The sequence below is a fragment of the Lampetra fluviatilis genome, chromosome 72 (assembly GCF_964198595.1).
Source record: "Lampetra fluviatilis chromosome 72, kcLamFluv1.1, whole genome shotgun sequence".
Classification (NCBI taxonomy): Eukaryota; Metazoa; Chordata; class Hyperoartia; order Petromyzontiformes; family Petromyzontidae; genus Lampetra; species Lampetra fluviatilis.
This window is the reverse complement of record NC_136346.1, coordinates 3,831,358-3,853,585: the sequence shown is the minus strand read 5'-3', so window position 1 is coordinate 3,853,585 and position 22,228 is coordinate 3,831,358. Positions and strand designations below refer to the sequence as shown.

General features: G+C 48.2%; 3 protein-coding genes across 5 annotated transcripts in view; 2 read left to right on the top strand and 1 right to left on the bottom strand.

The window, feature by feature from the left end:
• The window catches only part of LOC144953089 (uncharacterized), a 405,883-nt gene that overhangs the window by 232,168 nt on the left and 151,487 nt on the right, over positions 1 to 22,228 (bottom strand). The gene's annotated exons all lie outside the window — the stretch shown is intronic.
• LOC144953072 (zona pellucida sperm-binding protein 3-like) lies at positions 35 to 6,564 on the top strand. The gene is made up of 10 exons (XM_078883590.1): positions 35 to 89; positions 578 to 789; positions 1,171 to 1,287; positions 2,476 to 2,575; positions 3,239 to 3,416; positions 3,803 to 3,938; positions 4,036 to 4,130; positions 4,860 to 4,954; positions 5,350 to 5,478; positions 6,434 to 6,564. The coding sequence occupies exons 1-10, from the start codon at positions 35 to 37 to the stop codon at positions 6,562 to 6,564; spliced, it is 1,248 nt and encodes a 415-aa protein (XP_078739716.1).
• Positions 21,890 to 22,228, top strand: part of LOC144953094 (uncharacterized) — a 29,349-nt gene continuing 29,010 nt past the window's right edge. For all 3 annotated transcript variants that reach the window (XM_078883623.1, XM_078883622.1, XM_078883620.1), the window contains exon 1: positions 21,890 to 22,155. The gene's annotated coding sequence lies outside the window, so the exon portion shown is untranslated. The remainder of the gene's footprint in view (positions 22,156 to 22,228) is intronic.

Sequence of the window (22,228 nt, the reverse complement as noted above, 5' to 3'; positions counted from 1 at the left end):
TGCTAAGTCTCGGGTTTTTTTTGTTTTCCTTGCGATGGAGACCACGAGGGCTTTGTTTTCGGTCTTGGGGTTGTTATGTCTTGCCTCTGGTGAGTGGAGTTTGGTCGAAAGATTATTTTACAAGCGTGTTTATTCGTCGTGTAATGTAACTGCCGTGTTTACTAATGTTAACACCATAATATACACGTACTAACGATGGGCTTGGTAGTGTGGCGTGGTGGTTAATTCACTGTTCTATATACCTGAACACGAATTTGCGTCCTGGTAATGTTAACATTGGCGAGATGTGTCTAGACCTGGGGCTTTGCCCTAATTCAGCCCGTACTGATCTGTATGGTCAAACTGACGACCGCAATGTGCGAGACTTGATCCAGTAGTGGATTGCCAAAACGTATTCTTAACCTGTCGTGACGCGTGTATACATTTATTGAGGTGCTACTGGGGAATTCGAACTCTTGTATTAGCAGCTCCGTGTGTGGATGATTGACTCGAGGCTCTGAGACTTTCTACGTCTTCACTGACCACCTGTGTCACTGTTTGGGTAACACTCGCGTCTCGTCCCGTGCGGCACCGCCAGCTGCAGTGGCCACCTCCGCCACGGTGAGTGTGGTGTGTGACGAGGCGACGCTCACGCTGACCGTGAGCAGGGACCTGTTCGGCACGGGTCACCTGGCCCAGGCGAGTGACCTGTCCCTGGGAGTACCAGCCTGCCCAGTCACTGGGAGCGACGCCCTTGCTGGGACGGTGACCTTCCTCTACGCACTGGAAAGCTGTGGCAGCAGCCTCCAGGTAACTGGCTGCTAGTGCTGCTGTAACATAATCTGCGCAATCCAACTGCTTTATGTTTTGGCCGAGTATAGATGCAGAAGAATTACAATTCCGCATTCGAGTCGAGCCAGACTTCTTCAATAACAGCGGGGTTTGTCGCTTTGAAATCCTCTTGATATTTGTAGATCGATCATTGCATTATTGTGTAAAGGTCCGTTCCGGTTGACCAGTCGTACATTAGAGCGTTTTTATTCTTCCATAATACATTGGGAATCTGCATTTGCCATGGTTTGTGTGGGTGTTTTTATGGGTGACATGAGCTAGGTGAATTATTTAAACCAAGGAACCGCTGCATTGGGTCTTTCACCAAGTAATAAACCCCACGTCTTCCTCCCTTCTTAGATGAGTGCAGAGCTGCTGTCTTACGAGAACTACCTCTACTACCGCCCCACGTCCAACACGGGCATTATCCGCACAAACTACGTCGCCATGCCGGTCGTTTGCCGCTATCCCAGGCGAGTTCACCAGTAGTCTCGTTGAAATTTGCTTAATTTTGAAGTCCAGCTGAACGGCTTGCAATTCTACCGGTGTCTTTTATAACTTAATGCAATTGCGTGTTCTTGTGCTTTGCGAGGCCTGAGTTTCAATAAAGCCAATGTCAGCGAGTTAATCCACCGATGGAAAGTCTCCGTGCTGTCTGTCGTGGGGGTTTTTAGTGGCAACATTACTGATGGGTTCACATCAAACGCCTGTCATGGCCTGCCTCAAACATCCAGCCTTGCAAGTGTCCACGCCTGAATTGGTGCATGTGTAGGGGTGATACGCGCTGGCAGTAGGGATCGTGGGGCACTGCGTGGTGATTGGCTGTGTAGTGGTGACGCGCGCTGACAGTGATGGATCGTGTGACAGCGCGTGGTGATTGGTTGTGTGCGCTGACACAAGCTGGGAAAAGGGATCGTGTGGCAGCGCGTGGTGATTGGTCGACTAGGGTGGGTGCTCACATCGCGGTCCGCATAGGCTCCGTCTCCTCGGGAGCGAAGGACTATAAAAGGCGGTGCGCGCGGGCGCTCGAGGAGTTGGTGACCAGTAAAGACGGAGGAGGAAGAGATAGGGCCCTGAGACACCTAGTCCCGCTGTCCTTGTAAGGACCGGGACCCTGTGTGGCTCAGAGGTGGGACCTTGGGACCCGGGGCCGGACGTCCGTGTGAGGGCTGGGCCACGGGACCCAGTGGTCGTGACCCATACCCAAGCTGGGGTGGGTCTGTAGGTTCCCCTGAATGCTACGGGGCTGGAATGCCTGTGTGTGTAGCCGGGTGGAACGTGTCGCGTGAGCTGTAGTGACCACACGTGTTATTGTGGCAAAGACAAGTGTTAATAAAGTGTGCTACCCGTCAAGTGGTCTCCTGCCGTAATTTACAATATTACACATGCATTGCATACTGTGTAAACCACGGTTCCCTTAATTATACTCCATTCTCCCAAGTCGTCTACTTACTCTTATTTGGTCTTCGTCGGATAAAAGTCTTGCAAGTTGCGATGTTAAATATACTCTGAAAATATGGTTCTGTATCTCTTCGCTTGTCTATTCGTTGTAAGATGTTAACGACATTGCAATAATAATCTGGTCACAAATTGGTGCAGTTGAGCATCACCCACCTCTGCGCATTGTAGAGAATGTGTACCTGATCTCTTCCGGACTGCAGGAAGGGGAACGTGTCCAGCAATGCCATCAAACCCACATGGATCCCCTTCAGCAGCGCCAAAGTTATGCAACAGCAGCTGAGCTTCACGCTGAGGCTCATGACCGGTCAGTGGTGATTTGAGGACGTTGATTGCCTATTATGCAAATGGCTACTACCAGGATGGCAATTTAGACTATAAACCCTTCAAGATGTGTACTTGGTATTGAAGAATAGGCCAGATATATGCCTGAGGTCTCTATACTTTATCTGAGGTTTAAGAATAGGTTTACCCCTTTTTTTCTGGCACAAACTGTGCTGTTTGGATGTTAAAACACCAAACAGACCTTTTTTTTTACAAGGAATCGTGTCTACATTAACCACTAATTGTGGTCAGAATGCAAACAAAACAACTGATAACATATGCATTGTCTTTGAAACCGATTTGTCCACACCAGACGGCTTTCTGTCGAGACGAAAGACTCTGCCAGAAAGAAAGCTGTCTCTGGTTTCCACCAAATGAGTTTCAAAGATGATGCATATGGTTAATGCAGACATGATTCCTTTGTAAAACGTTTCAGTTTGCTGTTTTAACATCTTAACACATGTTGCCAGAAAAAAGGGAAACCTATTCTCATTTTGGTACTGGCAAAGGGAGGTACCATGATTTATCTTGGTTTCTTCCACAAGCAGTGGCGTGAGCAAGCACTTTCCTGGCTGCGCTTTTAGTCTGCACTCGGCCTTGGCAATTGTGTTTTTGAAGTTGTCTAATTGTGTTTTCTTTCATGAAGACGACTGGAGTGTGACGCGACCTTCCACCGTATACCAGCTGGGCCAGACTCTGCATGTCGAGGCGAGCGTGCAGACACTGAACCACGTTCCTCTCCGGATCTTCGTGGTCAGCTGCTTTGCAACCCCGGTTCCGGACAGGAACTCTCCCGTCAGCTACCAAATAATTTCTAACTCTGGGTGAGATGTCGCTCTTTCCTAATCCCACCTAATGAATGTTTATGCTCCTTGTCTTAAAGGTGACATTCCACTGCTTGAGTATATAACAGAGCCTGACCTTGGAATGCCGCTAAATCTTGCTCTGATGGTTAAGCCTGACCAGATGTATGGTTAATGATTTTTATCATGTGGTGTCTGTCGGTACATTACTGATGAGAGATGTGGTCAATGTGCGTCATTGGGGACTGATTTGGTTTGCGAGTGGGAGGGGCCCCTTAAGAGGTGGGTTTGGCGCACCCTCTGCCGTATTATACAGTGGAAGAGGAGCACTACGTCTCCTAGCGCTGGCTTTCTGCTGGCCTGCCCTATGTAAAGTCACGTGTCGTACATCTACGGTGCCTGTGCAGGTGTCTGGTGGATGGCAAAGTCTCGTATGATGCTCACCTCACTTCTGGCTTCCTGCTCCGGCAAAGTGACAACGTCCTTCGCTTCTTCATAGATTCCTTCCGCTTCCTTGCGACGTTGACCAACAATGGCGATCAGGTGATCCACTGTCATGCATGCTTCTACAGAAACCACCTTTTAGCCACGTGGTAGGCAGTGTGGTTGAGTAATAACCATCTTCCTCTTCTCGGTTCAGGTTTTCGTCTTCTGCCAGCTGAAGGTTGCAGATGTTGCTACATCTCCTACGGCCGTCAATAAAGCTTGCACCTACAGCCCCTCGGCTGCTTACAGGTTTGTCTGCTTCCTTGCATTGCCCAGCAATTTGTTTTTCAGTGTCTTCCATCCATGCCTTGCATGTGGGCTGCACATTATTGCATGCCTGTGTGCTTAACTAATATCACTGAGACCTGACTTCAGTTTCTAGCTGCAACTGGTATTACATTTCCTGTGCAGTCCCACGGGTCTGCTCTTGTTTAGATGTATTCAGGTGGTTATTGGTCATAGCCTGCACTTGAGTTTAGCAACAAGTGTGTAAAAGCCTGCAAATGACGTCCGCCATTTGTTTGGGCTCCGTTTTGAAAAATCTCAGCCTAGTAACCAGAGTTCAAATCTCACTCGTGGCTAATGTCGGGAGCCTCAACTGAGCCTCGCCTTCGTAGTTTTTTTTTTCAAGCTGATCACCAGGGCTGGTGTGTGTCACACAACATTGGAAGTTGTGCTGGTCGCAGACTTCCCCTTGATGCTACAAATACTTTCAGTACTTTTCCTATAAGGCTCTGACTCTACAGGTCGGGTGCCATCATACCGTTAAACACAACTACGCCCAGAGTTATATTCCTGGCCACTGCTCCCATCGAGTGGTATTGTCGCCATCGGTCTGGTCGACCGTGGTGCTGGCCAAATGGTACACCACTGTACGTTGCTTGCCCTGAACGGGTGCTCAATCGGCACTTTGCTCAAATGTGAACGGATACGAGTGAGCATTGCCTGTAACTACAGACGCCGTTGTGTGCAATGCAGGTGGGTCTCTGCTGATGGCTCGGACTCGGTGTGCAGCTGCTGCGAGTCCACGTGCCCCAGTGGAAGAAGGCGCAGGGATGTGGCAGCAGTGACTGGTGAGTACAACCGTCGTATTCAGCCATTTAGTCTTGTACAGAAAACCCTTGAATATCAAGGCAGTTACGTTCTTGGAAAGTGTCAGAAAAGCCAAACTGCGACATTCACTATGTAAGCCTTGCCTAAATAATGGTGTTAGGTATGTGGCAATCAGGAATGGAGGCATCGCGATTGAAATAAGTAATGTGCCAAGTAAACTAAATATAAATAATTTCCATTTAAAGCTTTTGACTGCAGAAATTCATTTTGTTTTCGGTAAAGTCACGTAGAAGGGGGGAAAAAAAAAAACACTAAAATTATCATGACGTTTGGATTGCAACACAAGCAATCATCAGGTGTGTATGGGCTTAAGCCTGAGCATTCGCCGAATTACAAATGTGGCCCTCTCACTCAGGATCGTCGTATGCGGTGGAAGATGTGATGCTGGGCCCCATCGTGATTGCCAAGCCCTTCTCAGATGGTGCTGAGCCAAGCAGCCCTGCGAAACAGCAGCAGCCACGGGTTTCTACATCTGCAACCAAAGGTAAAACTACCAGATTATTTCATGGCACTTTTTTCCAGTCTCGCGGTTAAAAGCTACTTCTCATACTTTGATACTGGCAAAAAGGTTCCATGAATGGATCTGCTCGCCCAGGGATATAAATGCTCTGATGCATGGATTGTCTTTGTGCTGTTCGCCTTTTTGCGTTTTCTGGTTTGACTCGGACTAGGCCATAAATAAGGTTGTCTCTGTAGACCAATCCGTTTCAAAGATGATACCTATATATATCTAATATAAAGGGAGCATGTTCACCAAAAGTACGTGTGGTTAATGCAGACTTAATTCCTTGTAAAAAGATTATATTTGGGGTGAATATATTAACACCTGTTTTGTTGCCAGAAAGGGTAAAACCTATTTTTCATACCAGAAAATTTTATTAAGGCTAAACCAGGACCTCCATGAGGCAATGACGCTTTAAGGTTGACCTCTCATGGATTGGCAGTCTGTAATACTTAATCTGTATACGGAACTTTTTGCAATTTGGTGAGGAAGCAATTTGTTTTTCCGAAGTCCTTTGAAGGGCCAATAGCATCCAACTACAACCTCCTTCCCCAATAAATAGTTGAAAAGGTACATAACACGGATATTACATCAGTGCCCTAAAAGTATGCCCAACAGACATTGCCATGATCATCTTTAAACGTCCTATGGTCGTCCGATGTAAATGTGTTTTTAAGATGACAAGCTGTTTGACAGACCTAATATGATATTTGTGATTGTTTTTAATAGCATAAGATGTGTTGCCATGCTGAACTAAACCCATCCACCAGTGTGAAATAGCTAACCTTGGCGAGTGACCATATTTGACCGGCACGCCTTTCACACCTTGACCAAATACTTGGATAGGTCAAATGCCCCCACTACCTCTGGCACGTGAAAACCCTAGCTTTACGGCTCCGCAGTTACCCACCAGCCCTTTCTCTCAATTGTTTTACAGGTGCTGCTCCCGTCCTTGGTCTGGGAGTGGCTGCGCTGGTGATGGCTGTCGCAGCAAGCGCCACGGTGGCTTTGTTTGTTTCGAAGAGGCGTCACACAGCTCCTTCAAAGGGATTGGAAACGAGCTTCTGATCTTCAGTTGCTTTGCTCAACCTATGATAATAAAACTCTGGTGCATTACTTTTCTGGTCTTGTGGGGTGTTTGCTTGGCGTTGCGAGCACTTTGTGTAACTACACCATAGCACAGTTCATGAGAGTGAGTATGGAAACGATTGGATGGCCTCCAATTCATGCGTTGCAGGACTAGTGGGATGTACCTAAATGTAGGCAAATGTTTTTTAAACATTCCCACTTGTCCTAACTGGCAGTCATGCTTTGTCATGTACAATGGGGCAGTTAAACAATTTCACGTAAAAAATGCGTTCCTATGCCACTTTAATCTGCCATAAAAATGGTCCCAGAAGTTTGCAACGGTGGCAGTAATTGGGCATTGGTACATTACAAAAACGGTCAAATGTGTAAGGAGCAACAGCCGTGAAAAAAATAGTCGCATTTAATATTGTACTTAAGTTGACGGTTAGGGTTTTACATTTGGAAATTTGTTTCCAGAGTGCTGACAGTCTTAAATCAAAATATTCATCCTAGTGACGTGAGCTCTGACGCTCTGTCCATTGGATGCATGTCAAAGTTACAACAACAAACAATGGGAGTGCATAATATCTTCAAGGGACATAAATTCCACTATTCAAAGTATGTACGTTCAGATGGCATAAATGCACCAATTCCCATGCTTGGGCAAGTTGGTCCCAGACCAGAGTCGGTCCCTTGCTAAAATATAACTTTCATCATTACATGGGTAAGGATGAAAGTTACAAATCTCATTGTTGCAAGTGGATCTAGCACTAATTTCGGAACTGTTTTTAATGTCTAATTTACAATTTCAAGGTTCCAACACGGTGCTGCAAAGGCTTTGTTACATGCTCTTTGGATGGTTCGATGCAGTTAACCTGAGGTGCACTCGCCCTCTGGGTTTGCAAGATGCCCCTTTCTGGGTGTGAGACATGCCAGTTTGTTAGAAGTACATTTTCCAGCGAATTATTCACAGGCGCGTAATTACAACTACTTTGCTTAATTGACGATTGAGAACCACGAGTGCAAGGCTGCCGTAAAGGTTAAGAACCACTGGTTTGGTGAATGTTATTAGGTTTCTTGATAATGGGGTTAATTAATTCGTAATGTGCAGATTTATCAATGAGTATATTGTGGCTGAATAAGACCAAATATTAATCTTGCATCAAGTGATTGTCGAAAAAATATTGCCTGGCTGTTTGTTTTTAACCAAACGAGGGCCTCATGCAGCACAGCTCTAATTACCGAGTGTCATGTCCCGAGAAAAGTCCCACCGCAACTGGGCTATGTACAGGGGGGCTGCTGCCTGAACCACGTGAGGATACCTCGCGGGGGAAGATGGACATTTTAAATGGAGGTGATGACGGGGGAGGGGAAATATCGCAGACCGAGGGGGGAGAAGGAAGGGTGGACAAAGAAGGCCCCTAAAATAAAAAAATGTGGCTAATGGGCTTATTACACTGTCGTGGGTTAAATTCAGGCGCACACTGGACTTTGGAAGCAACACTTGTATAAACACAACGGGTAACTCTTAACATTAACAGGTTAACGACATAGGGTGGTAACCACCGTTCCTACCCTTGGCTAACACACAGGGATACTACATTTCTGGACCGGAGACACAAGGATCGTAGATGGTGGCTTCATCCCAGACTTGACACAGAAGAACAATTCTAGATTTGAAGCTTTCGTGACTGCAAGGATTCATACTCTTAGTTTTTTCGGTAAAGTCACGTAAGTATTTGATTGTCAGCCAACACTGGTAAAAACAACATGGGCATTTTCGTTCTCTTCTATCATGTGCACCAACAGGTGCTTGTGCACAAACAGGTACACGTACACCTCTTGTTCTCTTTTTAATCATGTGAAAGATGTTATTAACCATGCAAAAAATATTTAACTACACATTTTTGGACCATCTTATTTGACAGGTGCTATTTTACTTTAAAGAGTATTAACATCCCCAGCGTTTAACAGTACTCTCCTTTTTCGTATTTGATTGTCAGCCAACACTGGTAAAAACAACATGGACATTTTCGTTATCTTCTATCATGTGCACCAACAGGTGCTTGTGCACAAACATGTCCACATACACGTAACACCTCGTGCTCTTTTTTAGCCCCGCCCCCCCTCCCAATACGTTCCATTCATTGGCTACCACATTCTGATAAGCTCCCCCCTCTCCTCCCCCTTAACTTGTATTTAAGAACTTGCATATTGGAATCCCTGCCTCACTTGATACAGCAAATCTGGCTGTGACGGTCCCACCTGATGACGGAGACTTGTGTTGCCTCTGAAACGTCGTGATTTTTATTATTTTATTTGTATTAATTTTTATTTCATTTTTTACCTACGTGACTTTACCGACAAAACTAAGAGTACAGAAGAACAACCCAGCTCTGTCCACACCCTGCTTTTAACCCCTCCGGCGTGGCTGACTCCGCCCCAGGCCACCCCCCCCCTCCCGATCCTTTGGAAAGGCCGAGCCCCCAACCACGTGACTCCCCTGGGGCCCCTGTCCCCCCTTTATCCGGTCACGTGTCCTATTGGGTTCACGCAGAGTGTCACGGCCTGACACAACCTCGGCGACACCTGCCTACAGCCCCCATACCGAGCCAATACAATCACGTGTCATTCTACTACATTACACTCCTTCCACCATTCCGCGTTGTGCTCCTGCTTCACCACTGAGGGGCTAGACCCCTCCTTTTCGGTCCTTATCTCTTGGCTCCCCCAATCCGGCCAGCTCGTATCCGGCTCTGTATAAGGGGGGATTGCCTGGCCTCGAACCTCTCCTTTTCTTTACGTTTAGAACTCAAATGTTCAATGACTGCATGTGCAAGGAGTGTTCTTTGCCACTTTTCATAATGTCTCACTAGCACATCCACCGTTGTGGTGGTTCTCTTACATTGATATGCTAATCTCTCACAATACAATGGACACCTCCACAGCCTCAGGGCGCCCTCCGATCTTAAATTTACATGCAAATACCATCTCTAGCCCCGCCCACTTACCCGGGCGGCTACACACATTACAATGACCACCTCCACAGCTTTGGTGGCGCCCTGCAGGCTAATCTCTCACAATACAAAGGCCACTGCTCCAGCCATTGACATGCTAATCTCTAACAATACAAAGGCCACTGCACCAGCCTCTGTGGTTGGACCATCTCTATCTCCACCCACCTACCTCGATTCACCCATCTCAGGCCTATATAAGACCTTGTCTCAACAGCTTTCTCTCTCTCTCACCTGATTGGGACGCCGTTTTATTTTTATTATTTTATTATTTCCCTTCTACGTGACTTTACCGAAAGAACCAAGAAAATGAAGCCCTGCAGTCATGAAAGCTTTAAATAGAAATTTGAAGATGATTGCTTGTGTTGCGATCGAAACATCGTGATATTTTTTATTATTTTTCTATCTACGTGGCTTTACCGAAAGTCCCATAGAATAAATATATGCATTGTCTTTGAAACTGATTGGTCCACACCAGAGACAGCTTTCTGTTGGTACTGGCAAAAGAGGTCCCATGATTTAAATGATCAACCCAAGCTCTCAATTCTCTGATAGTACATTGTCTTTGTGCTGTACGCCTTTTGGCGTCCTCTGGTCTAACACCGTTTAAGACGAGACTCAAAAGAAAGCTGTCTGGTGTGGACCAATCAGTTTCAAAGACAATGCCTATATTATCAGTGTTTTTTGCAGACATGATTCCTTGTAAAAGGTTTAAGTTTGGTGTTTTAACAACGTGTAATAAAGGTCGTGGAAGCGACTTCTGTAATCAGGGTCTTTATTTGTCTTTCGTTCACAACACTCCTCATATAAATTCCACTCCTGTCTTACTCCTTCACGCTGCTAACAGACAGCGTGAGAGGGAGAGAGAGAGACTCTTGCTGCCACGTGGCAGGCCTGGACCCCCGCTCCAGCGTGGCCTCACCCTTCGTTCGTTCCAGATCTGACCACGTGTTGTCCGTCTCCACCTTTTTTAATACCCGGGTCACGTGGTACCTTTCCACCAGTCCTGGTTAACCTCCATGGAATCTTCCAGACTCCATCGTACGATCCCAGGACCACACACCTGACTCGTCCCCCCATTGGCTGTGGCTAAAGCCAGCCGATCCAATCATCTACTTGCAGATGTCACCTTCCCATTACGTCAGGGCCACGCCCCTTGACTTCTCCCCATTGGCTATGGGCCAGGACCGGTAGAGCCAATCATCGTAACGAGGTGTGATCAATCAACCACCCGGATATACCCTCACATTGCAAACGTAACACCTGTTTTGTTGCCAAATAAAAGGGGAAAACTCATTCTCATATTTTGGTACTGGTAAAGGAGGTCCCATGATGCGAGTCTACATTTGGGGGCTGATTCGTGAAAGTGATTTACAGTTTAATAATACATCTCGAAAAACTTCTCGCATCTAAATCTTTCATAGTATTTTTTGTATTACTTTACTATAAATACATGCAATTTTGTATTCATATTCTTTTATGACTTTATGTGAACGAAAAGACACAAATTTGCCAGTTTCTCATTGAAAATAGGTAAATAGCCCAGAAATGTGTGTAACACGCGTGACGTCACACCACATGCCGCCCCCCCTCCCAGTCATTAATAATAAAATAATCATGAGCGAGTGGATTTTTACATTCATGCGGAAAAAGGTCGAGCGGAAAGATATTTTCACCCGCAAAGTCGCTTCACATATGACGTTTCTTTACAGAAAGTGACGGTAAAAAATACGTAAACGCAGCACAGTGCTACATCCGTACATGGCGTCACTGCAAAAGAGGCCCCCCCCCCCTCTCATTAATAATCATGAGGGGGTGGATTTTTACACTCCCGCAGGTCGAGCAGAGATACATTTTTTTGCGCAATTTTGCTTTAAATTTGACGTTTCTATATTGAAAGTTAATCAAATAAATAATTATATGCAGCAACAAAGTGCTTTTGGTATCTTTATTTATTTCTTCAGCACTTGAAACCAAGGTAAGTCTAATTTTTGCTTCTAAATTATGATAAAATATATACATTTCTCCGTGATTTTCCAGACTGTGTAGTGCCTGAAATACGCGCCACACGCGGGTGTGGGTGTACGCACGTGGAGAAGAAGGATGTTGGAGCTGAAGCAGTGGAGCCAGAAGCAGTGGAAAAGTATAAGGTAGCAGTGGAGAAGTATAGGGTAGCAGTGGAGAAGTATAGGGTAGCAGTGGAGAAGTATTAAGTAGCAATGGAAAACCAGCAGAAGCGGCTGGAGTGTGACGGCGAAGCCAGCAGAAAGCGGCTGGAGTGTGACGGAGAAGCCGATAGTGATACGGCTGAGTGTGACGGGAGAGCCGATAAAGAGCAGCTGAACTGTGACAGAGAGAGTGGAGAGGAGAGTCGACGGAGGAGAAACGCGGAGCGAGCGAGGCCGGCGGTATGCGGCGAGCGAGCGGAGAGCGCACGGGAGGAATGTTGATTGGTATTAGCGAAATAAATTGAGAGAGAAAAGCAAGACGCTCTCGTGTCAAGTCGAGCACTACAACTGGCGTCAGAAGTGATTAAAGAACCGCGCCGACATGTCGAAGAAAGTTGTTAAGAAGAAAAACGTACCGGCGGGCTCGTCGGCCGACAGCAGCGATGCAGACGTGGTGACCCCGTCGGAGCTGGAGGCTGTCGCTTCCCCGGCGGACCTGGATGGAGGGGCGCCTCTGCGGGAGGAGGACGACCCGGACGACAACGAAAAACCAAGCCCTCCTCACGTGTGTAGGGCTGCGATGGCTGAGTGGGAGGCCAGGATGACGGTGCTCGCAAAGGAGTTCTAACGGTTCATGCTAACGATACGGGAGGCGCCGACGGGATCGGACCAGCCGCCGCACGAGCCAGGAACTGAGCCAGACGCCGATGGGGCGCCAGGGTCGCCGATTCCGGGCTCACGACGCCGGATGCACGTGGAACGATTTTAGGCGAAAGTCGGCGACTGGACAGCATTTACGCGACGGTTCCGAGCAGCATACGAGTCGCTCGGTTGGACAGAAGATGATGCGTTACGGGCCCTACCGACGGCCCTGGATGATGATGCGCTGGCGGCATTCTACGGCTTCCCTGCGGAAGTTCGTTCATCATTGAAGGAGGCATTCGCGGCAATGCAAGACATCTACGAGCCGCGATCGGTCGTCAAGCGCAAGTTTCAGCTGAGAAAGCAGGCGGAGACAGAATCTCCCCTCGCGTACCGCAGTGCACTGTTGACCCTTGGCCATGCGGCTTACCCAGCGATGGACCATGCCACCCTTGACTCCTTGCCCCAGGAGAAGCTGTTGCTGATGGCGAAGGAGCTACGGGTCGTCCTTTCGCTTCCCAAGCAACAGCGACGACGACGGGTCGTCTTTGCAGATCGCCAGGAACATTCAGACCAACCTGGATCTTCGCGACGAACCAGCGGTGATAACAGCACAGCCTCTGGTGGTGTGCGCCGGCGCGGCCGGGGGCCCATCGGAGTTGGAGGAACCGGGGTCGCTGGCAGTACTGGCCACACGGCCGCTCGTGAGCCTGCCTCGCCGCCCGAGACGTAGGGGGGTGGCGCCCCGCGGACGTGCTACGAGAGCGGGCGTCGAGGACATTTTGCAGGAGACTGCTGGAGACGAAGGCGTCTTCCCAAGGATGACGGGAGACTACAACCGCAGATTCTCCCCATTTCAGGACCAACAGGCGAGTCGCGACACATTTAATACACGGCCGTATCCTTTCCATCATCCATCCGCGACACCACACACTGTAAATCCTCCTTAATACGATTCGCACAGTAATGCTGTATGGGGCACGTTGGCTTCAGTGACCCTCATTTCTTTGCAAACTTTTCGTTTGTTGCCAACCTCACCCCAGGCTTTGGAACCAGTGGATGACCCGTGTATAGCGGCAAATGGGGGGCAGTTTGGGAATTTTGGGTCGTGTACTCGCAACAATTCAAGTTGGGGAAGTGTGTGTAATGGGATACGTTTTGGTTTCAACTGCTCTGGCCGTGCCATGTTTGTTGGTCACAGATTTTTTACGAAGGATGCCTCTTGAGATCTCAATAGGGAGGGGATGTTTGGAATTAACATCGGGGAAATGCCTTAAATTTTTGGGGACTCCATCTAAATTCACTCATGTAAACACCGTGGTGCAGGCGGTGGTTAGTCGCACAGTACGTGTTCTACCTGCGACGCAGATGCTCGTGCCGTTGCACTTTAAAAAGGGCCTGCCATTGGATAATCTGGGGGAAGGTATATTGTTGACTTCGTCAAACGCCGTGGCACGGACGCCCTCCTTGGTCGGGGCTTTTACGATGGTGCAGGCAAATTGCGAAACATTCATACAGATTGTTAATACGGGGCACGAGTCGGTTGTTATTCAAGAAGGGACTACGTTAGCGCATGCGTCGGCTGCGCAGAACTCGGATGGGGATGCGTGCTTGGCAGCGGGCGAGGGTGATGCGCTGCCGCAGTTTGGTGAGGAACCAGGATGGTTCCGGGATTTGCACGAATGTAATGATGATTTGACACCCGAGCAGCGGTCGCGTCTTCGTAAGCTACTTTTGGAATTTAAGGACGTATTTAGCTCGGGGAAATATGATGTCGGTCGCACGTCCCTATTGAGACATCACATTGATACTAGAGATGCACCTCCGATTCGCTTAAATTCTCACCGTGTGAGCCCGCTGGAAAAGGATTGTATTCGGAAAACGGTGGACGAAATGTTGCAACAGAATATCGTATCTCCTTCTTCCAGCCCGTGGGGGGCTCCAATTGTCCTGGTTAAAAAACGTGATGGTTCCCTGCGATTTTGTGTCGATTATCGTAAACTTAATAATATTTCGGTGGCGGACGCGTACCCGCTCCCGCGCATTGATGACTCATTAGACGCCTTGTCCGGCGCGAAATTTTTCTCGACTCTTGACCTCTTGTTGGGCCTTTGCCAATTGCCCCTGGACGATGAATCTAAGCCAAAGACGGCCTTTCGAACACCGCAGGGATTGCTCCATTTTAACGTGCTTCCAATGGGGCTGAACTCCGCGCCAGCCACCTTCCAACCATTAATGGAACTTGTATTGTCTGGATTGCAGTGGGAGTCATGTTTGATATACCTTGATGACGTCATTGTGTTCAGTAAGCATTTTGAGGGGCATTTGCAACGGTTGCGAGCTGTGTTTGGCCGGGTACGGGATGCCAATTTGAAATTTAAGCCCCAAAAATGCCATTTGTTGAGAACGTCTGTCAAGTATTTGGGTCATGTTGTCAGCGCGGTGGGAGTCGCCACTGACCCGGAGAAAACGAGTTGTGTACGCACGTGGCCAGTGCCGAAAACGGTGTCGGAGGTGCGTAGCTTCGTGGGATTTGCGTCGTACTATCGTCGATTTGTCAAAGATTTTGCTACAATTGCGAGGCCACTGCATACACTGACCGCTAAGGGTAAAAAGTTCCTATGGGGTGACGAGGAACAGCGTTCGTTTGAAACGCTTCGGGACGCTTTAGTAGATGCACTGCCGCTCGGATATCCGAATTTTGGAGAGATGTTTGTTCTTGACACCGATGCCAGTGATACGGGCATAGGCGCTGTTTTGTCACAGCAAATCGATGGAGTGGAAAGAGTCGTTGCATACAGCAGTCGCGTGCTGTCCCCGGCGGAGCAAAAATATTGTGTAACGTGCAGAGAATTGTGGGCAATTGTACATTTTGTGCAGTTGTATCGACCATATTTGTACGGAAGGGATTCTTTGGTCCGCACTGACCACGCGGCGCTGCAGTACTCCTTGCGGATTGACCAACCCTCAGGTCAAATGGCCCGTTGGCTTGAGGTTCTGCAGGGATACTCCTTTACGGTCCAACACAGAAAATGGATGCGTCATGTCAATGCGGACGCTTTGTTCCGTTTGTATCAGCCGTCATACTCGTGTAGATGTACCGAGGGATCGCTGCGTTGCGGTCCACCGCTGCAGGGCATTCCGGTCATGGCCGCTGCAGCCGATTCAGGCCCAATTGACGGGGCTCCTGCTAAAGAGCCCGGGTTACTGGGATTATCACGGGATTGTTGGGCACGCTTACAGGTGAACGATTCTTCACTAACCAGAATGAGGCTTCGGGCCTCCCGTTCTAAAGGGTCAGAGGATCGGCCCTTCCAACGGCTCATAGACGATCTCCTAGTGAGGTGGAATGTCATGTTGCTAAAGTTTTGTATTGTGCTTGAGGGGAGAACTTATTCACGATACACACGAGCGGTTGATGCATTTGGGTGAGAAAAAAACCGTATTGACTTTGAGTAATGATTTTTACTGGCCAGGGATGCAGAACGATGTTCATTTGTACTTTAAAGCCTGTCACGAGTGCGCACGGCGGAAGGCGCCGGCACAACCATATCGAGTACCGTTGCAATCGATACGAGTTTCACAGGTAAACGAAATTGTCGCCCTGGATATTTAGGGGCCATTCCCCATTACCCCGCGGGGTCACACATATTTTCTGGTGGGTGTGGAGTACCTCACTCAGTGGCCTATGGCATGGCCACTGGTAGACCAATCGGCAGGATCGATCGCGGAGGCCTTCCTGCAGGGATACGTTTTTGATAAGGGTGCCCCGGAGCACCTGCTTACTGATCAGGGCAAAACATTTTCTTCCCGTCTGTTGAAGGAAGTGTGTGACGCATTGGGTACGAAAAAAAATTCAGACGTCCCCGTACCACCCACAAACCGACGGGATGGTTGAGCGTCTTCATAGGATGCTGACCTCTATGTTGTGCCAGCAGGTTAATTCGGCACAAACTGATTGGGATCTATATGTTCCGGCGACCATGGCCGCTTACAGATTGGCCCCGCATGCCTCAACGGGGTATTCACCCTTCTATTTAATGTACGGTCGAGAACCGGAGGCCCGGCCCTGGTCAAGCTGGGTGTCAAAACAAAGGGGTAGCTGTCAGTGGTGCCTGCCCCCATGCAAGTAGCATTGGACCGTCTGAAGGAGGCTAGAGAGGCCTCACTGGGTAATACGGAGCGGAGGCAGGCGGCTAATGAGCGCCTGCACGGTACACAGCCTCCGCGGGGGCCATGGCAAGTGGGAGACAGGGCTTGGTTGCATTATCCTATGGTGCCAGTGGACACATCACCGAAATTCCATCGGCCCTGGCAGGGTCCCGTTGAGATTGTGGAGGTTCGAAGGGACCAGAGTGTGCGGATTCGGTGCTGTCGTCGATTGTGGCATGTTCACCCGTCGTATGGCCTTATGATGCGTCATCTCCCATCCTGGAGCGGCCTGTATTGGATGTGTCTGACGAGCGTGTTGTGCGGCGGCGTGAGAACGTACCTCAGCAGTTTACCTCCCGTGTGTCTGCAGGATCGCCATTTTTTAGTCAGGTGCCACCTCGGGATGCATGGGAACGGAATGCGGTCTCGCCAGCAGGTGGCCGATGTTATGATGAGAGGCACACGTCACGGGCAGAATGCTGCCCCGCACCCACGGAGGGATGCTCCCCGCCCTTGTCCCCTGTTCACCCGGGCAGGGGTGATGGAGCGGCTGTGGGAACCCGCTCCCGAAGAGTGACTTTTTCTTGACATTCTGTGGCGTAGTAGTTGTGTTGCGTTGTCAAAGGGGGGATCGTGTAACTATGTATATAAGGGTTATTGTGTGTTGCCGGGGGGGGGGGGGTGATGTAGTGCCTGAAATACGCGCCACACGCGGGTGTGGGTGTACGCGCGCGCAGAGTACAGTGGGTGCAAACGAGGTCGAGGTTGTTATTGTCGCTAGGCGTAAGGAGAAGGCCAGAGACGGGTAGGGGGCGATTAAGGACACAGGGCGCTGATTGGCTGGGAGTTGTTATTGTCCAATTGTGATGCCACGCTGTCTGAGGACAGTAACAGGTGGTAGGGGGCGATTAAGGACGCAGGGTGCTGATTGGCCGGGAAGTTGTTGTTGTCGCTAAGTGGCGCCGCATTGTCTGGGAAAACATGGCAGGTGCCAGCGGGGGCTAGGGGGCGACGGGCGTCGTGGGGGATGCCACCGATTAATTGGAGTTTAATTGGCTTGGGGATAAAAAGAGGGGGTTTTGGAGAGAAGGGAGTTCGCGCCTGGGAGGAGAAGACGGATGTTGGAGCTGAAGCGGCGGAGCCAGAAGCAGTGGAAAAGTATAAGGTAGCAGTGGAGAAGTATAGGGTATCAGTGGAGAAGTATAGGGTAGCAGTGGAGAAGTATAAGGTAGCAGCAGAGAAGTATAAGGTAGCAATGGAAAAGCCAGCAGAAGCGGCTGGAGTGTGACGGCGAAGCCAGCAGAAAGTGGCTGGAGTGTGACGGCGAAGCCAGCAGAAAGCGGCTGGAATGTGGCGGAGAAGCCGATAGTGACACGGCTGAGTGTGACGGGAGAGTGGAGAGGAGAGTCGACGGAGGAGAGACGCGGAGCGAGCGAGCGGAAAGCGCGCTGGAGGAATGTGGATCGGTATTTGCGAAATAAAGTGAGAGAGAAAAGCAAGAAGCTGTCGAGCACTACAAATATATCGAATTCAAATTGATATGAACCCGAGTGAGTGAAAGCAGAAGAAAATAAAGCATCAGAGCAGTGATTTGGAATTAATTGAAGGTGAGTTAAATTCTGTGCTACAGTGACATGGAGTGACGTGTTTTATGACAGTTTTGTGCAAGAATCACTGCCATTAATACAGTACAAGCGATTGACACAATATTGTATACCCAGGTTTAATTTTTTAAGTTAATAAAAATGTATTTAAGTGCAACAATTCCTAAAATAAAATTACAATCACGCAAGAAAACGTAAATTTACATATTTAATATTACAGCTTCCATCCTAGTGTAATGCGGGCGTAAATGAGCGGGTCAGATGTGACGATCCGAGAGGGAGGAGTCAGGGTCACGTGGGGGGAGATGTTATAGCGGGGAGACAGGAAGACATCTGGGTCAGTCGGGGGAGTGAAGAGTGGAGAACACGTTGGGTGGTCGCCGTGCCTCAGCCTGGTGGCTGAGGGGCTCATGACGGCGCCAGCCAGCGGGGTGGAAGAGAGAGTTGGGGATAGAGACAGAGAGTGGCGAGATCGCCACAGAGGCCACGCAGGGCGGACGTTGGAGAGTGGCGAGATCGCCACAGAGGCCACGCAGGGCTGAGGTTGGGGAGTGGCGAGATCGCCACACACGGTAAGACTCGGCACCGCCAGCCAGCGGTGACCGAGCACGGAGGAACGGGGAGCAACGGTGGAGCTGCTGTGAGAGCAGCCGGAGGACTGCACAAGGGGGACCTGCAGCGGAGCTGCAGGAGGGCGAAAGGCTACGGGAGCGAAGGCAGCTGTGGAGCTGCCAAGCGGGGGAGACTCTGAGGGAGGGCCGTGTGGGACAATTGTAAGAACCCAAATAAAGGACAATGGAGACAGACCCAGGATCGAGTCCTTTATTACACTAGGATGGGCAAAAGGCTAATTGAAGGTCAGTTAAATACAGTGCTACAGTGACGTGAAGTGAGGTGTTTCATGACATAGTTTGTGCAAGCATGACTGCCATTAATACAGTACTCCAGTGAAATTCAGTGAGGTGTTTGACATCGTTTTGTGCAAAATTCACTGCCATTAATACAGTGCTACAGTGAAATGCAGTGTAGTGTTTGATGACATTCTTTTTTCCAAGTTTCACTACCATTAAATTTACACAAGATACAATTATACTCTGCTCATTTTTTTCCTAAATATTACAGCTTCCGTCCGAGGACGGGCAAAAGGTTAGTAGAAAATAGGTACATTTCAAAATATCACTGTCCTGGTTACAAAAGCAAAGTTTTTGGGAGAATAATAGCCATTTTCTATACTTTTTAGGCATAAGCAATTACGAAAACACTTATGACCCAGGAACAAAAATTGTGCTACATAGTGTAATTGGAGGTGCGTAAACCCCGGAGTTGCGTCTCTTCCTCCTGCAAATCATTACAACCCAACCAATAATAGGTACTGCATATTCTCAGATTAACATGATGCATTTGTAATTTATATGACGACATTAACCCCCCTCTGGTCTTCGCACCTGATAAGCTCACAGTGGTGACATCATCTTCATTCTATATAAGACCGAAAAAGTAGGGCTTCTTCACAATTCTGATGAAGCTGACTGTAAACACCAGCGTAACGTCGTACTCGAATAGGTTTTTTTCTCTCAACACCCGTGTGCTGAAGTAGTAATTGGAGCGGTTTGTTTACGTGACAAACCTTACTAATTGGGTGTGTTGGGTGGTGGCGGGTTGAACGACACATATGTACACGATCTACCCCAAAAAAACCTTTTATGGAATCGTTACAACATTGCAATCTTCGACGCATACAACACACGTCCTCGGTTAACACTGGAGACATTCAATTCAGTTAACTAGGGCGTTACCCTGCCAGGCGTGAAGTTTGATTGCTAGGAATAACACAGGTGTTTGTATGCACACACACCAAATAGATACGTATTACAAGAAATACAGTCTGCATGAACCACACATACTTGTGGCACAACATGCAACCAAACATGATCTGATAATATGACCCTTATGGCGGGACCCCGGTGTAACAGGCCGTAGTATACCCACAGGCCGTAGTCTACCCGGGGTTAAAACGGCCTCGGCTAGATTATACCCGAGTATATTATGGCCTATGCCAATTTATACTCTGGGGTATATTATGGCCTAGGCCAAATTATGCCCCTCTAGGCCAAATCATACCCCCATGATAGTAATAGTGTTGAGCGATATACACATGAATCACTAAATTTTTCCAACATTATATTTAAAACTGTAAACACATAGACTTAGATTTCTTCAACCACAAAAACATTAATAATAACCCTAACCCTAAAAATGCTTCAATTGATCAAATTGAGATTCTTACTTCCATTTATACTCTTTTTAGATATCGACTGAAGTTCGTTGTCAGCTGTTCTCTGTATGGATAATTGCCTTTGAACTTTCACATGGGGCATATTCTGGCCTGGAGGGGTATGGTCTGGCCCAGTCTAGTTTAAACCCCCAGGTATAGTTTAGCCTAGGACACTTTATCCCCCCCGAGTATACTCCGGCCTGGGCCAAACTATACCCGGGTTTAATCGGAGCAGGGGTTATTTTAGCCTGTTACACCGGGGTCCCATAAGCCCCCGGCTCTCACATAAACTGCGTTGCGACGTCATTTTATGCCTGTTGAAGGCGAATGGTGTGGCAATCTGTTCATCTCGACGAGCTCTGCGCGATGCACTAATCAAAGTTTCGAAGTTTTGTTTGTGACTATGGCAATTTTGGCAACGACGGGTGCTTGGTGAGGAACGAGATGATTAATTTCTGGTGGGGTCGCCAAAATTAAATTAATTAATTACGATTTTAACTTCCGTTTATTCGGGACCCCGGGGTCCCGCGATAAGGTTCATATGATGCATTGCCTCTGAAAGTGATTGGCTATATACCATATACTGTGAGCATGTCTGTTTGCACGTTTCACCACAGGACCAGTTCAGATAACACTGGTCAACACACTTTTTCTGGCATAAGGTATTCCAACGGTTTTAATGTAATTTTGGGGTGCTGATTCCAAATCTGGCATCAGTTTTTGTCTATCACATCAGGTTTTTGAGATATCAAATATTGCATTTTCAATAAAAACTGCAAAAAAAAATATTAAATAAATGTGGATATCTACATAAAATGATATTATAAACACACTATCCTAAAAATACAGCACCATATTTTAACACTAAAGCAGTCATTGACTCGCAACAACTTGCAATCATAAGTGACAGAGTTAATTTCGGGTAAAATCAATGAAAATGGGGTATGCTGATAGCAGAGGTGGGACAAAGTCATTGTTATGCAAGTCCAAGTCGAGTCGCAAGTCATCAAATTCATGACTCGAGTCTGACTCGAGTCCAAGTCACATGACTCGAGTCCACATCTCATAGGTGGGACAAAGTCATTGTTATGCAAGTCCAAGTCGAGTCGCAAGTCATAAAATTCATGACTCGAGTCTGACTCGAGTCCAAGTCACATGACTCGAGTCCACACCTCTGGCTGATAGCATAAAATGAGATGTGATAGAGCAAATCTGAGATCAGATTTAGAATCAGCACCCTGAAATTAGTCTAGAACAGCTGCAAAAGTCCAGGCCATAAAAAAATATTTTTTTTGTTGACCAGTGTTATCGTCACCGGTGCCAGTGGCGGCCGTGAGCAGGGGCGGGGGGAGGGGAATCGACCTCGGGTCTTCTGCCCCCGCGGTTCGAGGCGGAGTGCAGCGCTAACCGCTGCGCCACCGCTCTCCCCGGGCCGCTTTGTGGCCACGCCCCTTTGTCGCCCACGTGGTTCTGGGGTTCCGGCTCGCACAAGAGTCCGAACCACAGCGAGCAGCAGCGTCGACATCGCTAACATCAACAACATCATCACTACCATCAACAACATCATCACTAACATCAACAACATCACTAACATCAACAACATCACAACATCATTAACATCAACAACATCACTACCAGCATCACTAACATCAACAACATCATCAACAACATCACTAACATCAACATCATCACTAACATCAATAACAGCAGCAGCGGCGCCAGCAGCGGCGTGAGCGGTGAGTGGCCGAGAGTTTACTCGCTTAGACAGCTTCCTGTGTGTTTGTGGATCTGTGTGTGTCTCTGATATCC

Excerpts from the sequence above, each read along its gene's own strand:
- LOC144953072 (XM_078883590.1), top strand. The coding sequence starts at position 35 with ATGGAGACCACGAGGGCTTTGTTTTCGGTCTTGGGGTTGTTATGTCTT. Across the intron at positions 3,939-4,035 it reads TGACCAACAATGGCGATCAG|GTTTTCGTCTTCTGCCAGCT; the intron begins GTGATCCACTGT and ends TTCTCGGTTCAG. Across the intron at positions 5,479-6,433 it reads TTCTACATCTGCAACCAAAG|GTGCTGCTCCCGTCCTTGGT; the intron begins GTAAAACTACCA and ends ATTGTTTTACAG.